This window comes from Alosa sapidissima, chromosome 19 (genome assembly GCF_018492685.1).
Source record: "Alosa sapidissima isolate fAloSap1 chromosome 19, fAloSap1.pri, whole genome shotgun sequence".
Classification (NCBI taxonomy): Eukaryota; Metazoa; Chordata; class Actinopteri; order Clupeiformes; family Clupeidae; genus Alosa; species Alosa sapidissima.
This window is the reverse complement of record NC_055975.1, coordinates 25603451-25624751: the sequence shown is the minus strand read 5'-3', so window position 1 is coordinate 25624751 and position 21301 is coordinate 25603451. Positions and strand designations below refer to the sequence as shown.

Below are 21301 nucleotides of genomic sequence, written 5' to 3'. Positions count from 1 at the left end.
TGGGCATTCTGAATTCCTAGTTTTCTCCAAAGTGGACGGTTGAACTTGTTGTCAGCAGGCTCATGCGGGCTGTGCTATTTGATGTAATGTTCATACACAAAACGAGTGACATCAGTGTGTGCAGCCTACAACCTACTTTTTTATAATGTTGGATTAAGTAGTTCTAGTCTTCATTTTGTTTAGCGCTCTCTTTTAACACACTTTATCGATTCGGCTCTGTGTCTATCTCTGCTGCCAGCTCAGAAGTGGAACAACACTGACCCCCTCCATTCCATGATTGTGCATTTTATACAGAACAGTGAAGCGGAATGACAGTGCAACATTCCAAGTTTGAACAGGCTATATTTACTCCCCCTCCCTTTCCTCTCTGTCTTTGGGGAAAATATGTAATTGCGATTTTTCCAACCGATATTGCGATATTTTTTGAATGTCAATTAATTGATTCAGTTCAGCACCAACCAGAACTGACATAGTCAAGGAGGATGAAACGAATATAAAAGTCAGATATGTGACAAAATAAACTGTGCACGATTGTTTGTAGCTTTTGCGATTACCGGTAGGTAATTGCGTTGGTTCATATTGCGATTACGATTGCGATAATTGTGCAGCCCTAGACTTTACCAATCTTTCAGTACCTGTATGTCTCTGTCTATACCTCTCTGGATGTCTATCACTCTTTCTTTTTCTTTTCCTGTCTTCCTCTGAACGAAGCCCGCTCTTTTTGTATATGTGCCACTCTATTTCTCTCTTTCTTTCTTTTTTCTCTTTTCTCTTTCTCTCTCTCTCTCTCTCTCTCTCTCTCTCTCTCTCTCTCTCTCTCTCTCTCACGCTCTTGTGTTTGTAACTCTCTGACTGATTATCACTCCCTGAACACTGATCTCTGTCTCTCCCTCTCTTTGTCTACTCTCTCTTTCTCCCTCTCCCTCTCTCTCTCTCTCTCTCACCCCCCCTTCTGTCTTTCCATCTCTCCCTCTCTTTGCCTCTCTCCTTTCTTTCTGCCCCCCCCCCCCCCCAACTCAGATTGTTCCCCCTGTTGTCTATATATAGCCGTATGCTATTTTTGCCGCTTTCTCCCTCTCCGTCGCCCCCGTTACGTTGCCAGCTTTCGCAGTGTGTTGGCTGCGACGGCGGGGTCATAAACAGCCGGAGAGGCTCACTGTTGAGGGAGAGTGAAGCGGCTGGGCTTTGTGTCGACGGACGTGCTGCTGATTAGAGGCTGAGGCCAATGGGAACGGCCCCTCCCTGCTGTTCAGTAATATCCAAGCCTATGATTACTGAGGTGACGGGGCCGCTGAGCTTTTTCTGGTGTTATTGGTCATGAGCTGGCTGGTTTCTCTCTCTCTCTCTCACATACACACACACACATACAAGCACACGCCCACATACTCATATACACCAACACACACACACACACACACTTACTCATACACATACACAGACGTACTCATGCATGCGTGCACCATGCTCTTTTTTCTCTCTGTCTGTGTGTGTGTGTGTGTGGAAAGGGGAACTGAAGTAGATGACTTGTGGGAATGATCTGGTCTAGATATGGCTTAGACCTGCTCCAGAGTCAGCTGTTCCCAGAGGTCAAAGGTCAGCTGTTTCATGACCTCATCACCTCTCCGGCGAGGGTGCTGGCTGCCCTTTGCCAGAGGTGAGATATCTGCTGCCTCAGGGCCTGGAGGATATCATGTACCCAGCTCTGGCAGAGAAGAGGGCCCGTGTGTGTGTGTGTGTGTGTGTGTGTGTGTGTGTGTGTGTGTGTGTGTGTGTGTGTGCGCGCGCGCGTGTGTGTGCGTGTGCGCCTTGGCTATTCTGTGTGTGTTGGTTGGCCCTGGCCTGTTTGCATCTGTGTAAAGCAAATATTCTAGAATCTCCGCTCTAGAATCTTTGGTGTAAAGGCTGATTTATGCTTCTCTATCGAACCCACCCCACCCCGAGCCCTCAACCATCGCTCGACGTGCACCTCCAAAAATTGGCTGTGTTGCCCTCTGTGTGAGTGTGCGGACGTTGGCCTAGGCATGATCAGGCACTAAACACACTAGCTCAAGAGCAGAGGAATGCTGCTGGAATGTGCTCACACACACACACACACACACACACACACACACACACCCCCACAGACTCTTAAAACAGCCCCTCAGACTAAAACAAAACGGTGTGTAATTCCAGGCAACTTGGACCCATTACCCAAATCACTGCTGACACATGTGAGCAGGTTAACTCCAGGTGTCCTGGATGTGTTTTGACTTAGGGGAGTGTACGCCTCCAATATTAACATAGGTGTAATGTGAAGGAGATTGGGTGTTTGGTGTAGCGGACTTCCTTCACTTATTTTGTAGTGTGAAGGAGAACCTTTATGGGCGGTGGTGGCTCAGGAGGTAGACTCATTTAGTAATCGGAAGGTTGCTGGTTCAAGCCCATCTCCCCCGGACCCTAAGCAAAGTGTGCTTGAGCTGCTCCCAAAGTGCAGGTTTGCACGGCAGCCTCTGTCATCAGTTTATGAGTGTGTGTGAATGGATGAATGTGACACACGATTCCGTAAAGCGCTTTGAGTGCGCTATGGCTGTATCTCGCGCCCTGCTTTATGATTAATCTAGCAGTGTGTTTTATGTTACCTCAGGTACCTACGTTACCTGAAACTCTCTTAAACGCGCATCTCGTCTGTGATTTGCTGGAACAGTTTGTTATGTTTTGGGCTAGGTTTACCCAGGTTGTTTTTGTTGCCATTTTTGGAGCCTGGGCTGTCCACAGAGATTGCGTTTTTTACAGTGTATTCAGGACACAGACAGCTAGCGGTTGGTTAGGTGATGTTTGCAGTAAGTGACATAAAATGTTTTAGCCTAAAAAATGCGTGGCATCGCTTAGAGCACCTTTTTAATTTATTTTTGTTTGGTTGTTTATTGGCTACTGAGCCAAGTCCCCAACCCAAAGCGTAAGGAATATAACACGTTTCCTGTGTGTAGCTTAATTGAAATTGATGATGTTGACTGTTGAGCATGCCATCAGCAAGTCTGTTTTAAAACCCTCTACTGAACTGGAGCTGACATCATTAAAACATTAAAACTGTGAGGATTATACTGTTTATGAAATGACTGCTAGTCAGTTGATTCCTTTGACGTCATAAAAAGTTTTATGTTTTTATTAATTACCATTTTGAGAGGGCAATTAAATGCTGCCTAGTTCGCCTGCCCACCTTTTAGCATCTCTTTTTATCTTTTACCGTCAGCTGCCATTTCTCAAGTAGCCTCCCTCCACTCCAGAGAAATATGACTAACTGACAGAGCTGGTGGGAAATGGTTTTGTATTGATTGCCTGTGATGAATATGAGTGGTTTAAGTGGTATTGCGACTGTGTCAGCAAGCCTCCACTGCTGTTAAACACTGCTGCTTGGGCATTGCTAACAGCGGAAGACTTGCGTCGGAGGATCATTTTTGCGGTCAGATCCGATCCACATGTTCCACTCTGCGCTGTTCCATCGATTCAGTTTGAAATGACCTATTGACCTACATTCATTCCCTTCAGGCTAATGTGATTTCCCTTGTCGTATCCACTCCCTGACTTAGAGGCATGGGGTTCATCTGAAATGGAGATGTCTGTGCTTACATGCCATGAAATTACACAGCCCAAGAGCGTTATTGGCCAGGCCGTAACGCCACATTTTAAAGGAGACCTCCGGCAATTTTTCCACATATCTCTGTTTCTCGAGGTCACCGAGTACTGTCAGTACGAATAAAAGCAAAAACCAGAAAATAATTGGTGCAACTTGTAGCTCGAGTAGCCAGGCAGGCAGCTACAGTGCTACAATCTGGTCTCAAACGCAGCCACACGGCTCGCTTCCATTCACTTGCATTGTATGTACTGCAGCACCTAATAAGTATAAGTATAGTTTAAGTATACTCGTTTGATCCCGTGAGGGGAAATTTGGTCTCTGCATTTATCCCAATCTGTGAATTAGTGAAACACACTCGGCACACAGTGAACACACAGTAAGATGAAGCACACACTAATCCCGGCGCAGTGAGCTGCCTGCAACAACAGCGGCGCTCAGGGAGCAGTGAGAGGGTTAGGTGCCTTGCTCAAGGGCACTTCAGCCGTGCCTACTGGTCGGGGTTCAAACTGGCAACCCTCCGGCTACAAGTCCGAAGCGCTAACCAGTTGGCCATGGCTGCCCCCAAAATACAAATACAATACAAAGCACGCTCGTACAAAGTGGTATTCCAAGAGAGCCTGGCTGGTGCTAGCTGGTTTGCATGATAACTTCAGTGAATCTCTGGCAGCACAGAAGAGAGAGCAAGGCGTTTTTGGCACATATTCGAAACTATTGTTGTTTTTTTCACATTGTGGTGATATTTCAGGGTCGTTTTTTGAGTGTTGTAAACGATAGCCTATAAAAAAACTCCATATAGTACCTTTTAAGTGAACACTGATAACTCAACAAATGGAATGTCTTGAGTTTTAAGATCAGATCCTTAAGCACTCAGAGGGCTGCACCTTGATGTTACTGTAGCTACCTTGCTCCTTATCAGATTTTAATTGCTATTTTATGTCACATTATTACCCTATATTATATTCCTTCTTTTTTTGACTGCATCTGAATTCCTTTTCTGATATGAATGAAATGAGTGTATTCTGTGCTCCCCTGTCTGTGAGGTCAGATTAGCCTCTCTGTGTCGGCTCAGTGTGTGTTTTTCTCCGCTGCAAGGAAAGCCGAGTGTGACAGGAGGGGAGACAGGGCAGGCCTCCCGGTTGGGCGGATCAGCTGTGTGAAGATCCTGCCCGGAGGCCCCAGGGCTCTGTAAAGGCTCAGACTCGGGCCATGCTGTGTTTGTTTCTGTATCTCTGGCTCTGTGTTTCCCTTTGGGCTATTTTCAGCCACTGACAGGAAGTGATGTATTACTCCTGCTGCCTGGTCTCCGGGACAGTAGCTTGTGCTGGGCTGATCATGTGTACGGAGGACAGACCAGTGTTGGGATGGCTCTGATCTGGTACCGATCTGGCACCGATCTGGCTCTGGTCTGGCTGATGTGGGCTGGATCCAAATGTGGTTGCAATTTTCCGGTCAAGACTTGTTGTCTTGTATTCGAGTTGTTTTGGTGTGTTCTCTTGGCTGAAGAATGTTGTTAGATGGGATAGCAAATGCATGTTAATAAGAGGCTGTATTGGGTTGTATTCTATCCCCCCCAAAAAATAAAAATGTTGTCTATTCTAAAACAGAAGGCGAGTGTACATATATGATCATGGATGTGTTAACGAGGACTGGTGAACTTCCTGTTCCTGTGCGCATGATCATACTCCTATTGTGTGTGTGTGTAAGATGGAATGTGTCGGAGGCTCTCTTCATTCTTGTGTTATGGCGTACTGGGACACCATTTTTTTTTTTTTTTTTTTGTTTACTTGTATTCTTGCATAGCTACCATTTTTTAAACCCGGAGTCTTTGGGAAAGATGGAAACAATGCATTCCCAAGGGTACGGCACAAAGTGCAGCCATAAATAGTTAGGACTGTACTTTGGCATTTTGGAAAAAAAACAACTTCCATGCTGAGCTCAGTGGTCTCCCTCCACTAAGTCATTTGTTAAGAGGGAATTTAAACTCCAGCAATCGTGCTGGAGCCCTTTTAAACGCTGATCCCGCTGGAGAAAATGCCCTGGCAGTTTAGCTGTGCGGGAATGTGTTTCCCCTCTATGGAAATGGTCTTTTAATGACGCCTGCCTTTATATGGTCTGCCCACGCTGGCAGTCCCCTCTGCTTCAGTTGATTTGCAGCTCTGCGTCCACGCTTGCATGTTCTCTCTCCCTGTCCCTCTCCCTTGCTCTCTTGCTCTCTCTTTCCCCTCTCAATCTCTCTCCCAGTCTCTCTCTCTTTCTTTCTCTCTCCCTCGCAATCTCTCTTTCTTTCTCTCTTGCTCTCTCTCTCATTTGCATTCTCTCCTAGTCTTTCTGTCTGTCTGTCTGTCTGTCTGTCTGTGTGTGTGTGTGTGTGTGTGTGTGTGTGTCTGTCTCTCTCTCTCTCTCTCTCTCTCTCTCTCTCTCTCTCTCTCTCTCTCTCTCTCTCTCTCTCTCTCTCTCTCTCTCTCTCTCTCGCGCAGTCCTGCTTTCCGTTTGTGTGTGTGCATGCAAGCACCACTGTGAGTCCTGGGCATTTTAACAAGGGTACTGCAGAATTGTCTGTGTGTGTGTTTTCTCTGCATGAAACAACTGCTTTGGAACAACTGCAACACAGAACCGCTCAGCAGTTCCTCGCCAGACTCTCTCCAGAAATACCGTTCTCACTTCTAACCCCAAGGCCCCATTTAAAAAAAAAAAAATGGATGACTAGGCAGGCTGCATCTGTCAAAGCTCAACTTATTTTTTTGTGCTCAGTTAAGTTGATCTTTGGCAACCTCACTGTGTTTGGTTTGTGTGTGTGTGTGTGTGTGTGTGTGTACGTGTGCACATCCCAGAGCAAACCTCTGGTTACCATGGAAACGGAGAGACCCCCCCCCCCCCCCAATCCCCCTCATCAGTGCAGCGTCCAGTTAAGAGCGCTGTGCTCCTCCTGCTCCCTAACTGGATTGCCTAACAGGCTTACACACTTACACACACACACACACTCCAGCCTACCCTCCTGGGTTTGTTTACTGAATTAAATTGTCTAATCATATCTCTGGGGAAACAAGTGGTGGAGTGAGAGTGCGGAATGCTGACGGTCTGAGAGCGGTTAGTCTCTAATGGCCAGGAATCCGACGCAGGCCCTGCCGGGCCCAGACTGGCCCAGCGGAGGCTGAGCGCAAGATGGTAATATTAGGACGCACGGTTTGGGCATGACGACAGCACAGGACGGCACTCTCACGCTTGCTTGCTGGCTGCTTCCCCTTATCTTGTGTTTTCTGGAGGGTTTCTGTAGAGCGCAGTGGCCATTATTAATAGTGTCCCAGGTCTCCCTCCCCCATGCTGTATGCTGGTCTCACAACACACACACAGACCCACAGACGCACACGCACACACACACACACGCAAGCACAAGCACACAGACCCACATGCACATATACACACACACACACAGACGCACATACACAAGTATGCAGAGTAGACGTGTATTCTGGATTCAGATTCCTATCCATGACCCATGTCCCTAATCTGGATCATGGCCATTCCAGAGTTGATTCTCCTGACATTCTGACATTCTAAATTCCTTCCTAAGTATGAGGGGGCATTCAGGAGGAGGTGGTGTGTTGTAGCCTTGTCTCCTGCATCTCTGGGCCCATCCGTACTGTGTGGTGCTTTCATGACCCACAATACTGAAGGTGGGAGAGACCCAGCTACAGGATGGGATCAGGCGGCCCTTGTTGAGGCTCCGCTGTTAAACAAACCTGACCAGGAGCTAGATGGTCATCTGCTGTTTTACACAGAAAGCCCTGTGTTCCTTCGGCCCCTGCACAGAGCTCCTGTGGTGCAGCCTGGCTTTGACCGTAACCTGCGGGTTGCAATCCGAGACTGGCGTTTTTGTTGTGTGTGGTTTGGGGCGGTGTATCAGAAAGCCACACAAGTTTCAAGTGTCTGGCTGTGGCAATGCAATGGATTGGATTAGGTAAGACCGTAGGGCCGGCGATACTGTGCGAATGGCCTTGCACTTCATTTTAGTGGACAATCAAGAATGTATAAATAGATCTCCACAGCCTGTGTGTGTGTATATAGGGCGAAAAGGCTGTTTTGGTTTTACTCTCATGGCGTCCTTTGGAAAGCAGGAAGGACATCAGATTTGGGTTCTCCAAGGCCGAGGGTCATCTGCATCTTTGCGAAGGCCGAGGATGGAGGCGTCTTTCTGTTTTGTGTCCTTTCTTGGCCTCCTAACTCTGTGAGGCGGTGTTGGACTATCTATAATGCTATAATGTCCTTGGAAATGGAGGCAAGCCAGTCTACTGCATAGCTCCATGCCTTCTAGCACCATGCCTTGCACCTGCTTAATTACCATCTACCACCACTTGGAGAGACAGAGACACAGAGACAGAGACACAGAGACAGAGACACAGAGACAGAGACACAGAGACACAGAGACAGAGACACAGAGACACAGAGACAGAGACACAGAGACAGAGACACAGAGAGACAGAGACACAGAGAGACAGAGACAGAGACACAGAGAGACAGAGACACAGAGAGACAGAGACACAGAGAGACAGAGACAGAGACACAGAGACAGACTTTGGCATCCTCTTGAGGGCTGTCTGGCCCTGTATGCCCTCTACCCAGCACATACCTTTTACAGTCACACACAGGCACCATCCAGGGAGCTGTGCATTCTGGAGGAATCCCAAAGGTGTGGCTTAGCAAATAAACCAGCCGTTGCATGCACACACACACACACACTCCTTGGCTCTTGTACCCCTACTTGTCACCCGGGGAGAAGAGGCTTTTCTGCTGCACATCAAGAATAGACTTGCCGACCTAAACTGCCTGTGTCAAACCGTATCACACTTTTTAAAGTTGATCAGGCGAAAGAAAATAGAAAAAAAATCTCAACATAGCCTCTGGTCACTGACTATTTACATATCCTCAGAATCAGATCAGAATATTTGTTCCTGCACAAGTAATCATTCGTATGGTGCTGCAAAAATCGCCTCGGTCTTCATCCCCCCTTTTTCGCACTCTCCCTTGATCTTGACTCTGGTTGCCATTCTCAGAGGGGTGATATGTTGCGCTCCATTTGCCTCAAAAGTGGGAACTGGGAGCTGGAAATTGCATCAAAACACAGTTGATTTGCATTCTAGTTGTGACAAGTCGTAAGAACACAATGCTACTATTTGTTAGCAATTTGTTGTTGGGGATTGTTACCAGATATAGTAAATTAATACTGGTTCATAATAATGCATTACACTGTATTGTACGCATGCAGATGTTAAACATAGCGACCGATAGAGGTTGGACACTATTGTGTGGACAACTGATTAATGAGAAACGAATAGGACAGAATTGCAAAAAAGGAGTCCGTTTCTATGGCTCTTATTTACTTAATAGGCGCAGCGATCTTTAAAAATTCAAATTTTGTGTTGACAAGTATTTCTGTCTGTCTGTCTGTCTGTCTGTCCTGTCTGTCTGTCTGTCTGTCTGTGTGTGTGTCTCTCTCTCTCTCCTCTCTCTCTCTCTCTCTCTCTCTCATCTCTCTCTCTCTCTCTCTCTCTTCTCTCTCTCCTCTCTCTCTCTCTCTCTCTCTCTCTCTCTCTCTCACAGTGGTGCTTGCATGCACACACACAAACGGAAAGTAGGAATTACAACTTAACTTCTTACTCCACTGGGAAGATGACTTGCAAGTCGCCTACAACTGGACCTCACCAATATTGTCCTGCCTATCGGCCTGTGATGCTGATGAAAGCAAACCAGTGCACATAACGGATATGGCCGTGTGCAGAGGTTGCTGTACGCATGTCCATCATTTCTGACATGATTGGTGTGTCTGTGTCTCTCTCTCTCTCTCTCCTCTCTCTCTCCTCTCTCTCTCTCTCTCTCTCTCTCTCTCTCTCTCTCTCTCTCCTCTCTCTCTCCTGGCCTCGCCTGCCTTGACAGTTTATCACAGTACTCAATCAGACTCCCATCATCAGCCTCTGGAACTGTGTGTGTGTGTGAGAGAGATATTGCTTTAATGACTCTGTTATATTATGTTCTGATGTTTTCTAGCACTGGCAGCAGCACACACACGTTAAACTCATCTTGGAGTGGTTTTCCTCTAGTGTCTGTGGTGTGTGTGGTGTAAGTAAGTCGTGTGTGTGTGAATATTGCCCACAAGAGCAGCTGACCCACAAGTGTCTCTGGTCCTGTTTGGGCTCAGGGCTCTGATCAGGCACGGTTCAGTGGCCCTAATGCATAGCTTCCCCAAGCTGCTTTCTCATGGTTGTGCTGGAATTTTCCCAGACATGCTACTAAGGGGCCGTTTATACGAGAACGATTGCGAAGGAAGACGACAAAATATTTTATCATAAGTGCCTTTCGGTTTACACGGCGACCCCGCCATCAGGGCTTGAAGACGCAAAAAATCTGAAGACTCCTTCCAGAGTGTAGAGTTTGAAGACGACTCGGGTGCGTCTCCGCTAAACTGTCAAATTAGAATGTCTGTGCGTGACGTACCGGGGTTCTATCACACCACCACCCAGCGGTCTGCAATGCATATCCAATCGAATATCACATACTCTTGCGCCTTCATATAAACAAAGATTTCCCCCTGAGAATGCTCGTCTAAACGCGAATAAAAAAATGAAGACAAGACGCCACTTCTGCGTCTTCTCTTTTCATCGTCACCGTATAAACGTAGCCTCTATTACATTTCTTCCGCCTATGGAAAATGAGTTAGCGCTGAGGATGTTTGCATCCTTTCGACATCACCCCCTCTCGGCGCTCTCGCTCTCTCTCTCTCTCTCCTCTCTCTCCTCTCTCCTCTCTCTCTCTCTCTCCTCTCTCTCTCTCTCTCTCTCTGCCCTGCAGGCCAGGATTCAGTGTGTGTTGGTCTACACATGTGTACTTTTTTGACATGTGTTCTGCTGTCAATCGCTAAAGGCTCCAGCAGTCATCTCATGTTTCCCATCATTCAGACATCTCACAGGCATTGCAAGCCCAGCATCCATCCAGCTAGAGCAGTGAAGTGAATGACTTCTCCTGAAGTTATTCAGACTTGGTTGGCTTGTTTGGTTGGGTGGTTTTATAGAGTTCTGTATAAAATAAATGGAATGGCCATGTGCATTTCAGTTGTGTGAAGTTGTGTTTAATTGAACTTAATCGTGCGTTTATAGGTTTTGGGGGAGTTTGGTTTTATAGTATGGAACTGTACATTGGTTCATTTCCTACTTCTTTGCCTTTTGATGAATGCCTGTCTAGTGCCAAGGCAATTGTTTTTATTGCTTCCAATCACTGAAGCATTCGCCATACGCCCAGTCTACACTTAGCAGTAACTTAAGTTTCAGTCATTAAAGAACTAACCATCTCTCTCTCTCTCTCTCTCTCTCTCTCTCTCTCTCTCTCTCTCTCTCTCTCTCTCTCTCTCTCTCTCTCTCTCTCTCTCTCTAGTCAAGCCGTTCACCTCCAAAGTGAAGCAGATGCGGCTGCATAAGGAGGACTTTGAGATCTTGAAGGTGATTGGCCGAGGAGCCTTTGGAGAGGTAAGGAACTTCACGCCATTGGCTGTTGGGGAGGGGAGCACCTCGGAGACAGAGCTGAAGCGAAACGCTCACTGGACCTCCTCCAGGCAGTGACATATTTTAGCCATGACTCCAGGAATCCTTAGAAATCTGGGATGTTTTGTTCTTAGAGAGAGAGAGAGAGAGAGAGGGCGAATGGATAAACATGCTTGTTTGTGGTTGAGGTTGGGGATGATTTGGACACCACAACGGATTCTTCTAGGTCCTTGGACTACACACTTTTTCTGCCTAGGTATTGTTTTTCAGGACACATGCTGATTATTGACCAGGATTTGGGCCGAGCGTTTTATTGGAAGAAAAGTGAATGTCAGAGCCGGTTCAACAGTCACGTATTTGTTAAGGATGTCTAATAAATGACGATTACCTCATGTCTTTAGCATGTAGGCCTAGTTTACACAGCAGAGAGGCTTTGCTGAAGGCACACAGCAGTAAAGCTGAAGCGCTAGCCTAGCCTAGCCTAGCGCTAGCGTGCAGCATCTCTAAAAGCAGCCTCTGGGGAATGGCTGTGGTGTGTCAGTGGTGAAGGTTGTTATGAGGACACATAAACATGTGGTCTGCACTCCCGGCGTGTGTTTGTTGATTTCTCATGCACTCACCCTGTGCCTCAGGTTTGGCCTTTCGAACAGGTCTGGCACTCAGGCTCATGTATGCCAACCACGTACGTACAGTCTCAGAGCTCCCTATTAGGGCCAGGTTAATCTGAGTACCCAGAAGTTCGCATCATGCTGAACGAACTTCTGGGCCAAAACCTTCACAACCGGAAAACAGCTACTTTCAGAGATGCCCACTGATCTCACTGATCTCACTTCCGTTGTGTTCATGGGCAAAAGTTCCTACTGAAACCAGTGCGAAATGGCTGCCGATGCAAACGTAATTGAAGCAAGTTTAGAGTCGATTTTTGAAGAAATTGAAGTTTCTAACAACAGTTGCTTGCCTCTGCAAAAGTTCGGCATCGTTTTGGTTGTTAGTTCTCTGTCAGCGGTATTTTCATGACACCCCCAGTACATGTGCATAGTCACAAGGTCTGCCACCTCTTTGCTCGGAATCAGAGACATTCCCCCCGCCGTATTTTCCCCTGAATCCAGGCGTATTCCTCTAGACGAGGGCCAGGTGGGCCCAGCCCTCCCAGCCTCCTAAGTGGGTTTGTTATTGGCCCAGCCCTCCCAGCCTCCTAAGTGGGTTTGTTATTGGCCCAGGCCCATAAAAACATATAGCCCAGGGCCCTCAGGTGGTATTAAGGCGCCCCTGGGTACTGTACATGCCCCCTTACCCGGATGATCAACGGAGCACACAGTGGGAAGTTCAGACCCCCTGCTCTTCTTGTTACTTCCTGATGGATGCGCTGTACCTCCATCTCTCTATTTGTTCTCTTCCTACTAAATGTGTTTGGTGCTTGTCCTCCCTACACTGGGAAGTCAAACTACATAATCAGAACAACTTCAGGTGTTGTCATTGGAGTGTGATATAAATCTGTTAGCAGGTAGACTATATGGGTTAAGAGAGGAGGGGGGGGGGGGAGAGGAAGAGGAAGATCTCTTTCCCCCTCAAGAATGAAAATAATGGATGAACGAATGGAAGAGAGGGGAGGTGGAGGGAGGGGAGGTGGAGGAGGAAGTTGGAGAGAGAGCAGGTGATGGAGCAGGTGATGGAGCAGGTGAGGGAGCAGGTGAGGAAGCAGGTGAGGGAGCAGGTGAGGGAGCAGGTGAGGAAGCAGGTGATGGAGCAGGTGATGGAGCAGGTGAGGAATCAGGTGATGGAGCAGGTGATGGAGCAGGTGATGGAGCAGGTGATGGAGCAGGTGAGGGAGCAGGTGAGGGAGCAGGTGAGGGAGCAGGTGAGGAAGCAGGTGATGGAGCAGGTGATGGAGCAGGTGATGGAGCAGGTGATGGAGCAGGTGATGGAGCAGGTGATGGAGCAGGTGAGGAAGCAGGTGAGGGTGCAGGTGATGGAGCAGCTTAAGTGAGTGAGAGGAGAAGAGAGGGAGCAACTGACAGTGAGGTCTGCAGGCAAGAGAGAGAACAGCAGGAGGAGAGGTGTGAGAGGAGGAGAGGTGTGAGAGGAGGAGAGGAGTGGAGGTGGGAAAGGCGGAGAGGATCGAGAGAGAAAGAGGAGGAGAGGTGTGAGAGGAGGAGAGGAGTAGAGATGGGAAAGGGGGAGAGGATTGAGAGAGAAAGAGGAGGAGAGGTGGGAGAGGGGAAGAGCGTCTGCTTTCCTCTAGGTCCTCTTCCACCTCTCTCGCTCCGCTGCCCTCAGCCTCCCCCGCTCTGCTGTAATCTGCTGATGTCTGAAGAAAGCCTCATTTAGGATACGGTATTCTGTTTGTCCCTCTTGGGCCCCTGTAGTTGTGTGTAAAACGTTTGGCTCTAGAACTGTCTGTGCAGTATGTTTGTATTATTTCGCACCACACTTTCTCTCAGCCTCAGTTGAGGCAAGATGAGTTGAGGGCCAAATGGGTTGGGTTCACTGGTGGAGGGGTTGGGTGGAGAGGTTGAGTGTAGGGGTGTGGAGAGAGAGGTTGTGCCTTGCAGCAGAGGCATAGCCTATTCACCAGAGAGACAGGATCAGACTTACGCCAGCACAATAGAACTGATGCCAAGGACATCGCGATCCCTGATCAAACCACTCTAGAATAAGAGCATACTTAAGAATGTTGTTGATGCTGAAGAATGTGTGTGTGCGCGTGTGTGTGAGTTAGACATATGAGAAGTGTTAGTTTGTTCATTTAAGGTGTGTGTGTGTGTGTGTTATCATGTACTCCTCTGAAGCACAACATACACATCTTGTTTATTTTATGTAAAATATCAGTAAGCTGAGAATTTAGACGCTGAAATGAAATCTTTATCTGTCCCGACCGAGCTCTCCTCTTGATATCCCTGCAGTAAGCCTGTTAACCTCAGCTCCACAAAGAAAGTTCTTGTGTGGCCAATCTCAACAATGCCGTTCACATGACATGGGGATATGACGGGGCTTCTCGGAACGCAGAATGTTACAGTAACCAAGCTTCCAAATTAGATTTAGATTTAGTTCTAGTTCTGTTTATAGCCTGGGTCTGGGTGGCTGTGCAGGCCAGATGAACAGAAGAGAAGGGGTGGGGGTGGTGGTGGTGGTGTGTTGAGGGTGCGATGTCGTTGGCTACGTCGGTGTTTTCTCTCTCCGTGTAAACTTTAGTAACCTCTCGCTTGGGCTGGAATGTACAGAATTCTCAATGAAAGCTTGTTTTGGCCACTTAGATGGGGATGGGAGGGAGGTAGAGAGGTCGGGAGGGAGGGAGGGAGTGAATCCTGCACTTGTTTCCCTTGGACTGTCTTAGGCGCTGGGTGAACGCCGCGTCGCTCTGCTGCTCTGAGCTCCACTGTTTTGCTTTTCCCTTTAATTTCTTCTTCTTCTTCTTCTTCTTCTTCTTCTTCGTGCTTCCATGGTCGGCAGGAAAATAGAGAGAGCAGTATTCTCCTCCCCAGCCAGCACGCTGGAGCTGAGATATGCGAATGGAGTGTTTGCTGTCGGAAACACGCGCCTCCAGGCATGTTTAGACACATTGCTCCCAGCTTGTGTGTGTGGGGGGGACTTGCACACACAGGAGGTCCTTGTGAGATGTAGACAGTGTGAATGAACAAGGAGAGGGGAACAGCGGGCTGCCTTTGCGGATGAGGCTGCCAGACTGAAGCTGTGTAAATAAAAACACACACGTGTGCGTGCCCGTGTGTGTCTGTGTGCGCGTGCGTGCGTGCGTGCATGTCAGTGGTGTGTGGCTCCTAAAAACACAGCATCTCCCCACTAAATGAGCTCCAACCCCGGTAGTGCATGTTCAAAGCTCAGTGCTGCCCAAACATCATGCAAGGATGCACAGTCCTCTCCTCAGCCCTTCACATATAATTGGATCCCTCTCTAAGATTACAGTGGCTTCAGCCACACACTCAGACCCAGTGGTCCAGTCGGAGGGTCCGTGCCAACAGGAAGCTGTTTGGCTACAGAGTCTCGCCATGATGGACAAGACCTCATATGTTTGTGTTTGTGTTTGTGTTTATGGTTATGGTATTTGGTAAACACTTTTGTCCAAGGTGATATCAATGTGCATTAGGGTGGTTCACAAAATTAATTTTCACCAAATTTTGCCAGATCGCGTTTTGTCGTGTTCCAATTGGCATTGTAAGCATCTGTACCCAAAATGGAGTCAATTGCTGCACATTTAGGGGTGGCACACTTTTTCACAATATTGACACACACACAATACATGATGTATTGGTATCCGGATAAAACCATTGCAGATGCTGCATTGAAGAGCATTGGATGACATTTGTGGTATCTGTCAGAAGAACTCGTCGCCCTGGCATTTTTTGATGCTCAGCTCACCACCATTGGTGGTGGTTAGTGAGGTCTCCCCTTCCCTGTGAAGCGCTTTGAGTGTTGAGCAAAGCGCTAAATAAGTGTAACATGTTGTCGTTGTTGTTGTTGTGTTGATGTTGAAGAAAAAGAGACAATGCTGAGAAATCTTGACAGACGCCCTGGGAAGATGCTCAAAGACAAGGCCAAGCAATGCCAAGTCTTTCTTCCACAAAAGCAGTACAGCTACCATCTCTGGCCTCGTCACTCGCTGCTCAATCCACTTCTTTGAGGTTCTTACTGAAGGCCAAATGGATGGCAGAAGTAACCCTGATGATGTGAGGTCCATTCTCACAGATGAGAATCTGCGTCAAAAAGTTAATTCCTTGAAGGTCATCAACGACAGCGCAGAGAAAGGCATTGCCCTTATTAAACGCTGTCAACAATCTGTGCGAAACGAAGACCAAAAGCAATTTTTGCTCCGTGTTGTGCAAGGACACAGAGATAGCGTATCAAAAAGAACAAAGACATCATACAGCGAATAGTGTTTGAACTGTTCTATTGTTCTTACTCATTTAGTATGAGTAAGAACAATAGTACAGGGAACAAAAGTACAGGGAGAGATTATTAATGACCATACTTATCTTTTATTTTGTTCAAGTTTCTGGTTCCTGCAAAAGTTATGCATTCTTAGGTTGAGCAATTGTGAAAAAGTGTGCCACCCTTTACTGGCGTCCTATTGGCTCAATTTTTGGTACAGATGTTCAAAATGTCAATAGGAACAAGGCAAAATGCGATCTGGCAAAATTTGGAAAACTTTGACTTATACCATTATATTGTGAACCACCCTAATGTGCATCTGTAATGATGTCAAAATGACTTTCAGATCATAAAGTAGGAATGCTGTTTGATCCTAGCTGTTAAATGAATCCGCTCCGCCAAGGAAAGAACTTTTATGAACATGCCCCCAGAGTGTAGCACTGTAGCTGCCTGGCTGCTCTAGCTGTTGGCTGCAGCAACTCAAGCTAGGTAGAACAGATTGTTTTCGTTTTTTTCCCCCCGTATCGACATTACTCTGTGACCTCGAGAAACCGATATCTATGTTAAAAATGGCCAGAATTCTCCTTTAAAGCCATCAAATAAACCGATCTATCGGCCAGTCTTCCATCGGACACCCCATGTGTCTCTGAATAGAGAGAGAGGAGACGCTAGATGTCCTGCAGACGCTGTGCTTTCTGCAGGGATGATTTGTTCGATTTCGATTGAGGAGAGATAGCTGTTGCCTGTTGTGTTCTGGCAAGATGTTGTGCTGGTGAGAGAGGCGCCTGTTGTGTTGTGGAGAGGTGCTCATAGGGAAGTGTGTTTGTCAGCCCTGGTGTGTGTGTGTGTGTAACCCAACACCTGGTGTTGCAGCCTCTCCTGCCCTGGTGGCGTCGTCGTCAGGCACCAGCCCTGACAGCATGACTGCCTATCAGTCTAGCACATCTCTTAGCACACACACACACACCTTTCCTTATTCTTTTTTCCTGGCACCCCATCCCATGGCTCTTCATCTGCAGCATGTCGGCTGTGTCACAGCATGCCATGATATACTGTACCTGCCCTCCTAGGTGAGGCTGCTTTCTTGTCTTGCCAGAGGCGAGGCAGGCCGCCTTTTTAGGAGCTGGAGTCGTCTTCCCACTCATGTGAACGGGCCATTAGTGCACTTGTTGTTCCTCTTCGTTGTGCACTCAGCTCAGAATATTACAGACTGATAAGAGCATTCCATTTCATTCACAGAAATGTTGTTGTTGTTGTGTGTGAATGCTCCAGTCGTCTGGTTAAGTTCTGTTGTGCTAAGAAAGTTCCATTCCATTCAGAAGGTTTTGTTGTGCTAAGAATGTTCCATTCCACTCCTAAGTGTCTGGTGCCAGTTGTACAAAACACCTTAAGATTTTTTGCTTAAGTATGACTTAAGTTAAGCATTAATTTCTCCTAAGGTAAGGGATTCATTTAAAGGACAAGTTCGGTATTTTACACTTAAAGCCCTGTTTTCAGATAGTTTATGATAAAATAGAACGTTTAAGATTGAAATTTGGACACATGCTGCTGTCCTGAGAATTTTCGGTTTCTGTGGTAGCGCCCCCCCCCCCCCCCCCCTCCTCCACAGCACTGCATAGGTGCACTGGAACAATCCTTCCTAAAACGCATTAAACTGTCGTTTACAAAGACGTGAAACTCACCGAGTGGTCAGGGGTGTTCGCTGATATGCTCACACAAAAATCGCTGCAAAAGGTGCTTTCCAACAGATGTTTTACCATGTGTTGTAAAACTATGGAGCTATTTTTCCAAACGCCTTGAATAATAGACACTCCAGCCCAGTTGGTGGCGATAATGCACCTTACACCGTCTTGCCAATTACAAGCAAACCACTGGCATTTCATTGAATACACAGAAGAAGCAGAAGATCGCTGTCTTGGAGTATTTTGCAACAGACAGCTAAAAATGAGGCGATTTTGTGCAGTTCCGAATTGTGGGAAAATTCATAGCAAAAAAAGTTGTCACAGACTTCCTTTCAACGATCCAGAAAGGCTTACCTTCATAATTTTCGCTGAATTGTATCCATGTATCAAGTAAAGCCTGATACAGACATGTACTGAACAACAGCTAACAGCTAGTTAGAGATTATCCTGACTGTCATCAGTGCACCAAAATAAACTTTTTTTACGTTTTGCGTAGCGAACCAAACTGAAGCTCATGGTAGGCTAACAGTTAGGACATCAGACTTTAATTCTGTAAACCACTTGAATTCTGTAAACCACAGTATAAGGCATGATTCTGATTAGAAGAGTATGTTAAACATATTAGCGGAGAAGTTTTATTTTCGGGGAGAAAACCTTAAATACTTAAGTGAACACTTAGGCTTAATGATGTTTTGGGCAAACAATTTTATTTTAAAGCAACCTTAAATCAGAATTTTAGAAAAATCTTAACTTAAGGCATTTTGTGCAACTGACCCCTGTTGTGTTAAGAATGTTCCTATGAGCTGATGACGTGCCCCTGTTCTGTTCTGTGTTCTGAATTCTGGTTCTTGTGTTTCAGGTTGCCGTGGTGAAGGTGAAGAATGCAGATAAAGTGTTTGCCATGAAGATCCTCAACAAGTGGGAGATGCTGAAGAGAGCTGAGGTAAGCTTCCTGAACACAGACCTGAGGTATGGTTCCTGAACCTCCACAGTCCTGAGGTATGGTTGCTGAACCTCCACAGTACTGACCACAGACCTGAGGTATGGTTGCTGAACCTCCACATTACTGACCACAGACCTGAGGTATGGTTCCTGAACCTCCACATTACTGAACACAGACCTGAGGTATGGTTCCTGAACCTCCACAGTACTGACCACAGACCTGAGGTATGGTTCCTGAACCTCCACAGTACTGACCACAGACCTGAGGTATGGTTCCTGAACCTCCACAGTACTGACCACAGACCTGAGGTATGGTTCCTGAACCTCCACATTACTGACCACAGACCTGAGGTATGGTTCCTGAACCTCCACAGTACTGACCACAGACCTGAGGTATGGTTCCTGAACCTCCACAGTACTGACCACAGACCTGAGGTATGGTTCCTGAACCTCCACAGTACTGACCACAGACCTGAGGTATGGTTCCTGAACCTCCACAGTACTGACCACAGACCTGAGGTATGGTTCCTGAACCTCCACAGTACTGACCACAGACCTGAGGTATGGTTCCTGAACCTCCACATTGCTGACCACAGTCCACAGCAGCTATTGTTTCTAGAGTGACGTGTTGTTTGGAGATCAGCTCTAAGAGATCAGTCCTAAATTTACCTGGGTAAGCCAATAACCTTGCTTTGTAGTACACCCCTCTCTCCACACAAGCCCATGAGTGATAAAGAATGAACACAGAGTCCTGATAGAACCTGTTCTTACTTACCAGCCTCACAGTAGGATAAGAGATGATCCGCACACCAGATAGCTTTTAAAAAGAAAAATTATTATAAATGGGAGCTATCTGGTGCGCGGATCCTCTCTTATTCTCTTGTGATGCTCTGGTACTGGACTTTGGCTTGGGATGTGTGTGGCCTTACACTTCTACTTACCAGCCTGGCTCGTCTGTATCTACACAATCGTAACTGCATTAGTTGTCCTAAAGTAATGATCAGGTAGAGAACGGCAGTTCATGGTTACGGTAATGATATCCTTTAGTGTGTTGTAATGTTAGTGTAATGGCTGTAAAATAGTGGTAATAATGATCGGCATAAACTGTAATCAATGTGATTCTTTAATGGGTGTGTGTGTTTATGGCAATAACTTTTAGTGAATTGTACTAGTGGCACTGCTCCCCGAGCGCCGCTGTAGCAGGCAGCTCACTGTGTCGGGATTAGTGTGTGCTTCACCTCACTGTGTGCTGAGTGTGTTTCACTAATTCACGGATTGGGATAAATGCAGAGACCAAATTTCAAATTCACAAATTTCAAAGAGTATACATACTTAATTATACTTGAGGCAGGACAATGAATGGTCATTGGTATTCACTACGGGACGCTGTGTGTTTGTGTGGTGTTGATGTGCTGTGATGTCTCACCCCCCAGACGGCGTGCTTTCGGGAGGAACGGGACGTGCTGGTGAACGGTGACAACCAGTGGATCACCACGCTGCACTACGCCTTCCAGGACGACAACTTCCTGGTGAGTTGCGAGTCGTGAGTCGCCATCTCCTGGCCCTGCTGAAGCTCATGCTCATGCTCGGGTTTGTGTAGCAGTCACTGTCCAGTTGGGTGGACGAGGTGTGATGGAGTCGTAGAGCAGCTGGCTGTATGTAGTGGCTTATGTAGTCGTAGAGCAAATGGGTGGATGATGTGTGTTAATGTGGTCGTAGGGCAATAGGGTGGATGATGTGTGTTAATGTGATCGTAGGGCAAATGGGTGGATGACGTGTGTTAATGTGGTCGTAGGGCAATTAGGTGGATGATGTGTGTTAATGTGGTCGTAGGGTAGTTGGGTGGATGATGTGTGTTATGTACTCATAGGACAGGTGGATGAGGTGTGTTATGTACTCGTAGGGCAGTTAGATGAGGTGTGTTATGTACTCGTTGGGGAGTTGGGTGAGGTGTGTTATGTACTCGTAAGGGAGTTGTGTAGTGCATCCCCCATCTCTGTTCACAGTATGAAATGCATAGTAGTAGATCTGTATAAACATAAATATGGGTAGACATAATGGAAACCTCTCCTGGGTGTGTCCTCCCAGCTCCCAGTCCAAGTGCAGAGGCATGAAGGAGTCCATCCCCTGTGTGCTGTGGGCAGCTCCAGTAAGGCTAGTGAGCTGACTCAGGTGCATCAGATCTGATTCAGCTGCATGGGGAAGGTCTCTGCTATCGATTGGTCAGGTCTGATTCAGCTGCATGGGGAGGGGGGCTGTGAGTCCAGGTGGATTCGTTGGTGTCTCTCTCTGCTATTGATTGCATAGGTCTGATTCAGCAGCACTGTACAGTAGGTCAGTTTCCATGGCTGGCAAACACACACACACACACACACACACACACACACACACACACACACACACAGACGAGTGATACACAGGGCAACGCCCTGGAGTGTAGACTGGCAGTCCCCCTGCAGAGAGACTACTGCTTCCTCTGGGCACAGGGTTCCCAGACTGTCTACTATCATGTGTACACACACACACACACTTTAAACCACTAACACAGGTATCACAGTAAGTACTACTCATACAGAAACCTACCCTCCCACACACACATCTCATGCTTTTCACACATTTTCTCTTGCATATACACTCATTGTCTTTTACAT

At 47.1% G+C, this 21301-nt stretch overlaps 1 protein-coding gene across 1 annotated transcript in view; it reads left to right on the top strand.

Annotated features, from left to right (window-relative positions):
• cdc42bpaa (CDC42 binding protein kinase alpha (DMPK-like) a) overlaps positions 1-21301 on the top strand; it is a 94623-nt gene that overhangs the window by 7000 nt on the left and 66322 nt on the right. Inside the window, exons 2-4 of the mRNA XM_042071572.1 lie at positions 11036-11127; positions 18568-18651; positions 20084-20179. Coding sequence (XP_041927506.1) covers positions 11036-11127; positions 18568-18651; positions 20084-20179 — 272 coding nt within the window. The remainder of the gene's footprint in view (positions 1-11035; positions 11128-18567; positions 18652-20083; positions 20180-21301) is intronic.